Raw genomic sequence first — 12,302 nt, 5'->3', positions numbered from 1 at the left:
CGATTATTAAAATAAAACACCACTTTTGACCAAATTGCCAAATTCTCTGAATTTCAGTTTTATCCTTCACTCAAAACAACCCAACCATACACTGTGAACGAACAAATTCAATATGTTTAATCAAATTAAACATACTCTGTTTAATTGCAATTCAAATTTGAAAGAAATAAAGAAAGAACCAAAAACCCAAATAGTAGCTTTAGTATTTATGACCGTGAGGCTCACCTGAAACGGAAGAAACGGGGAGTTTTGGAAGAGCTCTGAAAAGGGTGGTATTTGTATGATGATGGCTCTGGTCAAATAGGTAGCTATCACCCCAAAAAAGGTATGTAGCTAGGGTTTGCACATTCTGTCGACAAAGATAGAAGGAAGAGATGGATTTAAAGGAAAATATAAATTTAGTCAGTGTAAGGTGCATCAATATGAAGAGAAACAATATATATATTGTGTTTGCCTTTTTTTTATCCGTATGTATTTAATTTCATTATCAATAAATATCGTACAATTGCTTAAAAAATAATAACAAAAAAGAAATATAAGCTCAATTACATTTAAGTTTTACTCATGAATATGAAGAGTTTGAGTTGAAGGGTTTCTATTTTTTAAGTCCTTGAAGGGCTAGGTAAACTTGAATCGTAAAGATGATAATAGATTCTAGATCCCTCCCGCCCAAAGCAAAGCCTATGGTGAGAGAAGGTTGGTTCACTCTTATTGAAATGATCGCAGATTTATATTCAAAAGGGAATTCATCGATCTATGACCATGAATCTCTATAAACTATTGTGGAACATGGGAGGCCTGTTCATCCAAAACTGTTTTTGAAAACAACAGCAGCAACAACAACGTAGGTTAAGGGTGGAGCCCCATGCCAAAATAGTGAAGATGAGAGCAGTCATAAATTGGCTATTTTGTTAGGGTCGGATTGCTTTTCTTCCCGAAATATATGAGAGCAACGGAAACCATGTACTTCAAATAAGAAATACAATTTTTCTAGAGAGTCCGGAGCAATCAAGGAGGAGAAAAAAAACCAAAAGCAAAGTAAGATATCACACTAGAAGAGTCCCTTTCAAACCATGGTATTTTCAACCTAGCATGTGAGTCAACTCCAACAAAAATTGATAGCATGAAGCTTCGTGTAGAAAAAATATGATGCCCCAAACGCTGTGAGGATAGGTATTCACTTTGATGTGTAATGTTTACTCCTATCTTTTTGATTCTTTGTTTTGCAGTCACATGCCCCCAATTTTTTTTTTTCTGGTAATTTTCTTGATGACTTATTTTTTACATATTCAATATATATCTAAAATCTCTCTCCTAAATAGAAGGCAGTTTTTCGTCCCAAATTTTTTTGTTTGGTCAGTTTTTCCTCCCAAATTGAAGGGCCCAACTAACCTAAGATAGGAGGCAGGTCGGTAGGAAGGCCATTTAATTATCAGGGTCGAATTAAGTCTATCATCCAAAAATGAGAATGAAAAATATCCGTTTTTGTGTTTGAAAATGTTGCATACCCATGTTTTAGTTTACACCGTAATGGGAACAAACATTTGTTTAGTTTTCTAAGAACACCCTTGTATGAATTAGATTGTATGTTAATTACAAAAAATTGTAAATTAGTCAACAGGCAATGCATTAAGTGGTATCCTTTGGAGGGGAATACTAATTTCTCAAAGGGGAGCCAAGGGTATGAAATTCCTTCCTATGTGGGAAGTTCGTACTGATGTAGCAGATTCTTGTGATAGTGTGTGTGCTTGTAGTGGCTAATTAGAGAATTATTATTATTGTTTGTTTGTGCAAATTACCTTTAGATAAAATATTTGGTTACTAGAGATTGGATTCATATAGCAGCCCCTGTAACTGTTATGATTTAGTAATGAAAAATTGCTACCGTTTTTTGTTAAAAAAAAAAACAAAAAATGTAGCATATTTTTAAGAATGTGCTTACCAAACATGCTTGGGTATTCAATTTGATTACTATTCTCATACTTCTAAACATTGAACGAACGGGCTCTTTGTTGTCCTACTCCATCCTTGTCCCAAATTAATTAATCATGTTTTAACTTATATTGTATAGAAAATTTTATATTAAATCTAAGTTTACAAAGCTCAACCATCACAAATTTGCATCCGTTACATCATGGCATCTCCGAAAGTTTCATCAAAACAGTTTGGATCGATGTATATGCTCTGTAGTATCCGTCAACTTGTTTGCTCTCCTTGAAGCTTTCTGAGAAATTAGTAAGAAATTAGCACGCTTTGCATCTATCACCTCTATATATTGCTATCTTTGTCTTCTGTATATGCAAATACAATTTGCAGAGCTCTATGGCTACTTCAAATACCACTGAATGAGAAACTGAAAAAAAAAAACTGTAACTGCGAAGAAGTTGAGACACGCGTCTGCTTCTTCTTCCTCTCTTCCATTGCAAACATGTTACGGAGGCTTACCAGATTTCTTCAACACTGCATAATGTATTGCTCCATCCTCTCCGGCCACTATGGGATTCCGAAAGGCAAACTTATTCGATTACTTGTGGCCCAAGGACTGGTACAAGAAAAATTAGGGCGGTTTATGGAGGATGTGGCAGAAGAAAATTTATAAGAATTGATCAGCCAGGGAATGCTTCAAATCAAGGAATTCCAAAGTTAGATGCTTCGGCGGGAACTTTTCCTCGGTTAACTTACAAGCAGAATGAAGTCACCATAACGACATAAAATCTAATGATTCTAGTAAAGCAAATGGACAGGAAGAACATTTCGCTTTTGCTTGGTTCTTGATAAAGATTGGTAACCTTGGAACATAAATTTGACAAAAGGGTTCCGATATTTTTGTCAAAAAATGGGAGTTCTCCCTGCCTAGCGACTTTCGGGGTCTCCAGCAGATGATTGCTCAGTTGCAATCTTTAGAATATTCTCTTCAAAAATCTGAGGAACAACACAAGGCAAGGTATGAAGCTGTCCCCCCGACGGTCATATCTTTGAGGATAAAGGCAATTTGGCGGAGGCATTATTAGAATAAAATTTAGGATGCTATTTTGTTTTTTAAACAAACGATATTATTTATACTAAAAGAGAAGGGAATGGGCTTAGCCGCTATTATTGGAGCTTAAAAAAAACTCATTTTACAGATTTTATAAGAGTATTTTTTATTTCTTTCTAAATATAGAAAGTTTGCTCAGGAAACTTGATGCGGACTTTTTAGTTCCATGTGAAAATTGCAGAGGTAAATGGACTATATAATAGTAGCCTTGTACGACTGCAAAGCCAAATGGAATTGGCACTCAGTTACAGAGTAAATACATATACTTTGCCATTAATATAATGGTCCATGTGACATTACTCAAGGGGAGTAGCAGTATGCTTGAACGGTGGCGGAGGTGGTGATTTGGGAAGGTAATTAACTGTCATGGTTGTGGTCGAGAGGTTTTTCAGTTTAGTCGAAACATAGGCACATACGTCATATGTCATTATACAATTGGAGGGATATTAGAAATTTTTTTTTCTCTCCAATAACATATGGCATATCGCCCTCATGTCATTGCAATGTCATTTTAAAACTACTCCGTCGCCGCTCCCTTGTCTGCTCTAAAAATTCACGACCATATTAATTCATCAAACATGGGTATGCAATTTCATAACCATTCCCTAACTTCTACACATTGAACCGAACGGGCCCTCACTGTTTCCAATCAAACCAAATGTAATTTATGGATGTGAGTCATCAATTCTAGTTTGAAAATGGTCTAATGTGAAGAAAATGGTGTTCACATTATATTTCCATATGAACCAAGCACAAAGTAACAAGAGTAGTTAATAATACTATAAAAAAAACAAGAGTAATTAATAAAAAATAAATAAATAGCAAGAGTATTTTTGGCAGTACATACTATCATTATCCTCTCCATCCTTGTCCCAAATTCATTATAATCATGTTTAATTTTATATTATTCATACACTTTATATTTAAATTAATTTTACAAAGCTCAACCATCACAAATTTGCATCTGTTACTATCTCAAAGTCACATCAAGTAACATGGCTGAAAGTTTCTTCAAACTAGTTGGTTTGAAACGCTGTCTATGCTTTGTGGTATCCGTCATGCTGCATATGCCTTGTGGTATCCGTATATGCTTTGTCCCTCACCTCGTTTGCTCTCCTCGAAGCTTTCTGAGAAATTAGTAAGAAATTAGGATGCTTTGCATCTGTCACCTATATATTGCTATCTTTCTCTTCTGAATATGCAAACACAGTTTGTAGAACTCAATGGCTAGTTCAAACACCACTGAAGGAGAGATGGAGGAAAATAGAAACTCCGAAGAGAGTGAAGAAGTTGCGATATCTTGTTCTTCTTCATCTCTTCCATTGGAAACTTGCTATGGAACCTTACCGGATTATCTTCAGCAGTGCTTAATGTATTGCTCCATCCTCCCTGACTACCATGGGATTCCAAAAGGAAAACTTATTCGGTTACTTGTGGCCCAGGGACTGGTACAAGAAAAAGCAGGGCGGATTATGGAGGATGTGGCAGAAGAAAATTTATATGAATTGATCAATCTAGGAATGCTTCAACTCAAGGAGCATCACTCTGACTCAAGAGGGACAAGATTTCAGGTCTCCTCCCCTGTACGAGAATTCTGTGTTTGTCAAATGGAGGAAGGTAAATTTAAAGTCTTTCGGGTTTTCATTTGTTCAGACATCACACAACTCATATCCCACTTGAACAATCATCAAGTTTCTTCTTTGTTCCTTCTTGGGCAAAATCTTTCTCAACATGAAGGTAACTGGTTACAGTATAATGGTGCAAACTCTTTAAGAGTGCTGGATCTGGAGCGTACCAAAATCAAAACGTTACCAGATGAAGTGGGAGACATGATAAACCTCCTGTATCTTGGCTTGAACCACACTGATATAGAAGAGCTTCCAGAGGGGCTAGGTAGATTAAAAGCTCTACAAACTTTTGATATCAGATGGTCTAGACATTTAACCGCCTTGCCAAATGATGTACTCAGTCTTGTTAGGCTGAGGCACCTCAAAATGTTCAAGAGCATGTCCCAAGATGTTCATGGGATGAAGCTACCTGCCGGAATAGGAAGCTTGAATGATCTTCTGACCCTTACAGGAATACATGCTGGTGGTGGAATTGCAGAAGAACTAGGTAATCTAATACGGCTCAGAAAACTTGGAGTGATGGATGTTGCTGAAGAGAATATCAGTGAGCTACTTGCCTCTATAACGAAGATGTCAGACCTCATTTCCTTGTCTTTAGAAGGAAAAGACACCTTCAGCTGGGGAAATCTTATGACCTTCTGTGGGGGAAATCTTATCCTCCCGGATTCATTCTCTCCCCCACCATTTCTCCAAAAGCTTCGCCTGGAAGGCGTTGGAGGAAAGCTACCTACTTGGTTCGGTTCCTTGGAAAGGCTTACAAATCTAAGATTAGGAAACTCTCATATATCTGAGGACTCATTATTGGTACTTCAACTGCTACCCAACTTGGAAATCTTAGCCTTTGGAATGCTTATGATGCTAAGAAAATAGGGAAAGAATTCTGTTGCATTGGTGGGTTTCCAAAGCTACAGGTTCTAACCATTGCTTCGCGTGTTCTTGAGGAGTGGATAGAAATTGAAGAGGGAGCACTACTGAGCTTGAAATATCTCCATGTGCGCAATTGTTTGCGTCTGCGGATGCTTCCTGAAGGTCTGCAGTTTCTCACCAACCTTGAGCTGTTGGATTTGTTGCCTTTGCCGGATGATCTTGCAGAACGGCTGAAACCTGATGGCGGAGAGGAAAACTACAAAATTAGGCACATTCCAGAGGTAACAATTATGACTAACTCGATGGTGAAAGAATATGCTCAAGCCAAGAGAGAGGGGAGCCAATGTGAGTGAAAGAAATAAAGTTACAGGGATTCGAATAAACTGTGTTTCTGCACACATTTCGTTGTTTATCAAGCTATGAAAGGAGTTTATGTTTTCTATTATATGCAACGACTACTTGATGAATGCCTTGAACCCTTTCTAAGTTTTATGATTGTTAAACCCTTCTCCACTTCTTCCAAATTGCACAGAGAGTAACAACAGAAATACAACAACTTTTTCATTAACTTTCCATCCTCTACAAATCTATTATTTATTCTACTAACAAGCAACTAACTACTAACAACCTTATACACATGTAACAATACCCCCCCTTAAAACTATTCTTGCAAAAATTTACAATTGAACAAGATTCCAGTAAAATCAACAAGGGAAACCAGTAAAACCAGTAACCATCACAATCAACACAACTCATCAAAGATTCACAATTTATGGAAATTTAAGCTCCAATTCATGGTAAGGTTCCCATGTAGCATCATCTTTGGAGTGGTTCTGCCATTGGACTAGGACTTCTGTAGCTGCTGTATTGCCCTTCTTGTTCAGTCTTCCATCCAAGATTGCAACTGGTGCATCTTGCAAAATTCCTGCATCTGTAATGACTGGCAAGGGCACTGGGGTCTGAGTTTGTGGTCCCAAATGCTTTTTCAAGCAAGAAACATGGAACACAGGATGCAGTTTAGTGTTTGGTGGAAGTTGGAGCTTATAAACCATAGCTCCAAGCTTAGAGATGATTTGAAAAGGACCGTAGAACCTGGGTTGTAGTTTATGGAAGGAATGTGAAGCCAAGGATTTGGGTTGGTACCAAATCAACCTCAAATAAACCCAATCACCTACTACAAATTCCCTCTCGGTTCTATGCTTGTCAGCTTGGACCTTCATCCTACATTGAGCAGCTTCCAGATTAGATTTCAACAAGGATAAAATTCTATTTCTTTCTCTTAGAGCTTGATCCAAAGAGTCCACCTTAGTAGTACCACTCTCATATGCAATAATGGCTGGTGGGGCTTGACCATATAATATCTCATAAATCTTAGTGGAAGTATGAAAGCTTGTATTGTAGCTATACTTAGCCCAAGGAAGCCATAATGCCCATTTCTTAGGTTGTAAGCTACAGAAACACCTGAGGTAGGTCTTGAGACATCAATTAAGGACTTCAGTTTGGCCATCTGTTTGAGGATGATAGCCTGAACTGAAACATAATGCAGAGCCTTGACGTTGAAAAAATTCCTTCCAGAATTTGCTTAGGAAAACTGGATCCCTGTCACTGATTATTGATGGTGGCATACCATGCAGTTTAAAGATGTGATCAATGACGTATTGAGCCACAATTGATGCAAAGTATGGATGTGATAATGCCACAAAATGAGCATATTTCGCAAAACCTGTCAACAACTACCCATATTATTGACTTTCCCTTGTAAGGAGGCAATCCAACAATAAAGTCCATAGAGATGTCCAAGGTTCTAAAAATGCTAGGCGCTAGTCGGGCGACGGCTGGCGTCTAGCGCCTAGGCAGCTAGGTAGGATCTAGGCGGGTGCCTAAGCGGCCTAGGCAGATTTAGGTAATTTTCTTGTATATCTTGTAAATAAGTGCATATTAATACTTACAAAAAATTATACTTGTATGAAATCCATAGATAAGATTTAGTCTCTCTAACAAAACTAACATTACCCATATACAACATTTTTACTAATGGAGAGGGTAACTATTTTTATTTTATTTTATTATAATTATAAGTTGGTAGCGAGTAATTAATTGGAGACTAAAGGTGGATAATTAATAGTGGAAAGTAGTGGACACTGGTCAAAGAGAGGGGATGGGTTATTGAGGCCTTGGAAAACATGAAAGCCCTTATCTTTTCCGTTTCCTCTTCCTTGTCTTCGATTGCTCTGCCCATCTTCTTCTTCCTTTGTAAAATTTCCCTGCTCCACCCATCTTCTTTTTCATTTGTAAAATTTCCCAAAACCTCAAGCGCATCGAAGAAAATTGCATGCTTGATCAAAGAAATCCTAACTGTCCAGGTCAATTTCTTGTTTATCCCTGCAATTGCAGATCTGTTATTCTAATTCAACATCGCTCTCTCTTACCTCATGCTCTCTCACTCTCTTTCTTCAATATTATGTGAATGCCTCCTCTTTTAGGTGATGTTGTGAAACAACGATATGTATATACATTTTTTTAACAAAACCGCCTAGTTGGCCGTCGAGGCCGCCTAACCTGCCCAGTCGGCCACCTAATACTATTGCCGATTTGTTGAACGCTTTTGGAATAATCGCAGCGGCAGCCCGACGCCTAGCCTATTTTTTAGAACATTGGAGATATCTGCCCATGCCTTAGATGGAATTGGTAAGGGTTGTAATAAACCTAGAGGTGATAATGTCTCATATTTGTTCCTTTGGCAAACTGAGCAAGTTGCAACTCTCTCCTTGATATCCTTCTTCATTCCCTCCCAATAAAATGACCTAGTGATTCTTTTATATGTCTTTAAAAACCCTTTATGGCCTGCAGTTGGGCTTGAGTGATGCATATTGAAGATTCTTTCCCTTTAAGAAGCTAATGGGACTTAGCACAATTCTGCCTTTATACTTCAAAAAACCATTATCAAATTGAAATTTATAATTTGCAGTAGGAACTGCATCATTGTCCATTGAACAAATCAATTGCCTTTTAGTAATCACCCAAGGATCTACCTCACTATGCTTGCGAAGATCATTTATCCATGCAGAGTATGGATATAAAATTGCATTCAACTGAACTTCTTCCAACAATTGTAGAGATGAAGAACTAGTGTTGGGAGGAGACCTAAATAGAGCATCAGCAGCTTGGTTGTCTTTTCCCTGTTTGAACTGGATTTCATAATCAAATCCTAATAGCTTAGTTATCTACTTCTGCTGAAACAGTGTATGTGCTCTTCCTTGAAGGAAGTACTTCAAACTATAGTGGTATGTTTGTATGATAAAATAAACTATAGTGGTATGTTTGTATGATAAAATGATTCCCCACTAAATATGATTGCCATTTGTGAATAACATGGATAATGGCAAGCATTTCTTTTTCATAGGCATACAATGATTGATTTCTTGGGCACAAAGCCTTGCTAGTAAAAGCAATTGGTCTCCCTTCTTTATTGAAGCACTGCACCAATACCTGTACCAGATGCATCACTTTCAATAATGAAAGGCTTAGTGAAATTTGGTAATGCAAGCACTTGAGGAGTGAGCATGGCTTGTTTCAAAGTGTGAAAGGCATCAATAGTATCTTGGGTCCAAGAAAAGTTGTCTTTCTTGGTTAATGCAGTCAAAGGCCCAGTGATCTTACCAAAATCAGGAATAAACTTCATGTAGTAACTAGTTAACCTAAGGAACCCTTTCAAAGCTTTAACAGATGTTGGAATAGGCCACTTAGCAATGGCTTCTAATTTGCTAGGATCTGCAGCAACACCTTCCTTGGAAACAATATGTCCCAAATATTCTACCTAAGACTTGCCAAATGCACACTTTGATTGTTTGACATATAAGCTTCTTCAATGTATCAAATACTGTCTTCAAATGAGACAAATGGAGAGACCAAGAAGAACTATACAGCAAAATGTCATCAAAGCAAACTAGGATGAACTTCCTGAGATATGGTCTAAAAAGCTCATTCATAAAGCACTGAAATGTGGCCAGGGCATTGGTTAAGCCAAATGGCATCACCAAGAATTCATAGTGCCCGTCCTGTGTTCGAAAAGCTGTTTTTTCAACATCATTAGGGTGCATTCGAATTTTGATGATAACCAGCTTTCATATCTAATTTGGAAAAAAAAATGTGCACTAAACAATTCATCTAATAATTCATCCATAAGAGGAATTGGAAATTTGTCTTTAACAGTGATGTCATTGAGGCCTCTATAATCCATGCACATGCGCCATGTTCCTTCTTTCTTCCGTAAGAATATAACTAGAAAAGAATAGGGGTTATTGCTAACTCTAATAAACCCAGCTTGTAGCAACTCTTTAACACATTTTTCTATCTCACTTTTCTACACTGGACCATATCCATAGGGCCTACTATTAAGTGGCTTACTACCTTCAATTAATGAGATCCTGTGATCTTGAATTTTGTGAGGGGGTGAACTACTTAGAGTGGCAAAGATAGCTTCATATTCCTTCAAAATTTGATGTAATTGCTGAAGTTGATCCATGTACAAATCCGAGTTAGCAGTCACCATTGTAAGATTCATTTGTTGGGTATTGACTTTTTCTGCTGCAATATGACATAAAACTGCTCCTATAGTGGTTTCTTGCTGTAACAGTTTACTCATTTGCAAGGCTGATATATTTTCCAGTTGCTTGGATGGTGCCTCTGGACTAGCAATGCAATAAGTCACTTGTCACGCCCTGATCCCGAGAAATGCCTGGAATCGACGCGCAACAAAAGGACTGTAATGGTACAATATAAAATACATAGAGTCGCTAAGACTCATACATATAATATACATCAGAGCATCAGCAGAATAACTTACAACAAAGGATGGAAATACCTACTCTCAAGTGCACTACCCTCATAGCTACACCACGTGAAATCTCTTCTCTAATCGCTACACTTATTACTCTGCAAAATAATCCTACGCCGTGGGAATGGCGCACTGGGTAAATCAAAACCCGGATAAGCTACGAAGCTCGTGTGAGTGACAATAATACAACATATGTAAATATAAATAAAAACAAATGATTAAATGTCAAAGTAGTGCTATGTCCACACAGGATATTTCTTCTGTATATCATATCCACTGCCAATATCATCACTGTCAATATCATTCCATCATTCTCTTCGAATTGTGACTCACCACTTGCCTTTCATCATTTTCCGAATATTCACAAGGGTCCAATTGCCACATATTTCATAATATAACCATTATACGCCTCATTATTACGTATAGGAATGGTTATTCAATTCTCAATCTCACCACACGTCTTCCAATAACATTCTTAATCATCACATAACCCGAAGTTATGTAGGAATGACACAACATCAATAATACAATCATGTGTAGGAATGAGATTGGTATCTTTTCCTCCTTGCATCTCTTCATTACGAGTAAGAATGGTCACATTTGAATCTGTTATCTTTTAGGCAAAACCATCATGTAAATTATTTCATTCAATCATCACTTTCTAGATTGAGCCACACAAGGGCTATAGAGAGACATAGTTCGGCCAAAGCCTACATTAGGGAAGCAGAGTCACTCCTACGAATACTATAGGTAGTGATCACCCATCACGGATTAACCAAGCATGATCACCCCTAAATATGTATGTATGGCCATACTTAAGTAACAAGGATCACCCATCACAGATTAACCAAGCATGATCCTAAAGTATGGTCCCCCATTATCGATTAACCAAGCAGGACCATCCATGTACCATTGCTACATGGGGCAGATTCTGATTTTATCCCACATTACCCCATGGACTGGGTTGGTGGTCCTCTATTAGCCCTCACAATCATTTCAAGCATAACATAAACATACATTTCCGATAGCACCATCAAGCAAACATAGCATAGTAGCACACAATTCTATATAATCATTTGGAAATCCATGTCATATCCACATAGTATATAATAAGGAATTTCATGGGTAATAACCATATCACATAATATTAGTGTCACTCACCTGGGTTATTTGCACTTCTAGATTCACTAACTTCACCTCAAGGGACCTAATACAACACACAAATCCCACTTAGGAAACTTAACAAAACCGACACGTAAAATGAGGCAAGTGCCACTTGCATGTAAGTTAAGACGCACGTCAACTGAGAACGACACGTCATCAAGATGGGTCAACTAAGCTCCATCAAGCCTCAATAACATTCTAAAAATAAACGACACTCTAGAATAGAAAACGTTGACTAGAGCATCAACCGTTGATAAGGTAGGTCGACTAAAGGTTAAAAAACCTAGGTTATTCAATTTGCAAGATCTGCACATAGGATTTCCGATCTGTAGGTTCTCAAAGGTCCAAAAACTAATAACTAGGGTGCTCACAAAATGGCATGACGATCCAACGGTTAAATTGTCGTCAATTACGAAAATCGTACGGTGGTACAATTATCCGAAAAATTGAATAATCGAACCATTGTATCAAATTTCAATGAACGGACTTTGGATATGGGCCTAGGACATTGAGAACGTCTCGCTGTCCAAAATCCATAAATTTTGATTATTCCCACGCGCCACCGCGAGTGGTGGTTTCTGGCGACCAGAAACCCACTTTTTTGACTAACTCCAAATTCTACCAAAATTTACAGGAAGATAGAACTCAATAAGAGGAACAACTTTTATACCTGCCACGAAGTCCAGAAGTGGACGAAAGAGGGTCAATTTTTCCAATAAAAATGAAGTGTGCCTAAAGCTTCCCGACGTTGATTTGTCGCCTACAGTGG

The 12,302-nt window shown here is 37.8% G+C and overlaps 1 protein-coding gene and 1 pseudogene across 1 annotated transcript; one reads left to right on the top strand and one right to left on the bottom strand.

Annotated features, from left to right (window-relative positions):
* The first annotated feature begins 4,106 nt into the window (after nucleotides 1-4,106).
* LOC137712356 (disease resistance protein RPM1-like) lies at nucleotides 4,107-6,495 on the top strand (annotated as a pseudogene).
* A 2,503-nt stretch (nucleotides 6,496-8,998) lies between these two features.
* LOC137712355 (uncharacterized mitochondrial protein AtMg00860-like) lies at nucleotides 8,999-10,084 on the bottom strand. The gene is made up of 2 exons (XM_068451447.1): nucleotides 9,943-10,084; nucleotides 8,999-9,303 (listed from the first exon to the last, which is right to left on the bottom strand). Exons 1-2 carry the CDS (start codon nucleotides 10,082-10,084, stop codon nucleotides 8,999-9,001), a joined length of 447 nt encoding a protein of 148 aa, XP_068307548.1.
* Between the last annotated feature and the right edge of the window lie 2,218 nt (nucleotides 10,085-12,302).

The sequence above is a fragment of the Pyrus communis genome, chromosome 13 (genome assembly GCF_963583255.1).
Source record: "Pyrus communis chromosome 13, drPyrComm1.1, whole genome shotgun sequence".
Classification (NCBI taxonomy): Eukaryota; Viridiplantae; Streptophyta; class Magnoliopsida; order Rosales; family Rosaceae; genus Pyrus; species Pyrus communis.
Note: the sequence above shows the minus strand (reverse complement) of the source record. Positions and strands in the feature narration are given on the sequence as shown.

Coding starts and splice junctions, on each gene's coding strand:
- LOC137712355 (XM_068451447.1), bottom strand. CDS start 10,084: ATGGTGACTGCTAACTCGGATTTGTACATGGATCAACTTCAGCAATTA. Junction 9,304..9,942: donor CAGGATCTCATTAATTGAAG/GTAGTAAGCCAC, acceptor GTGTTGCTGCAG/ATCCTAGCAAATTAGAAGCC.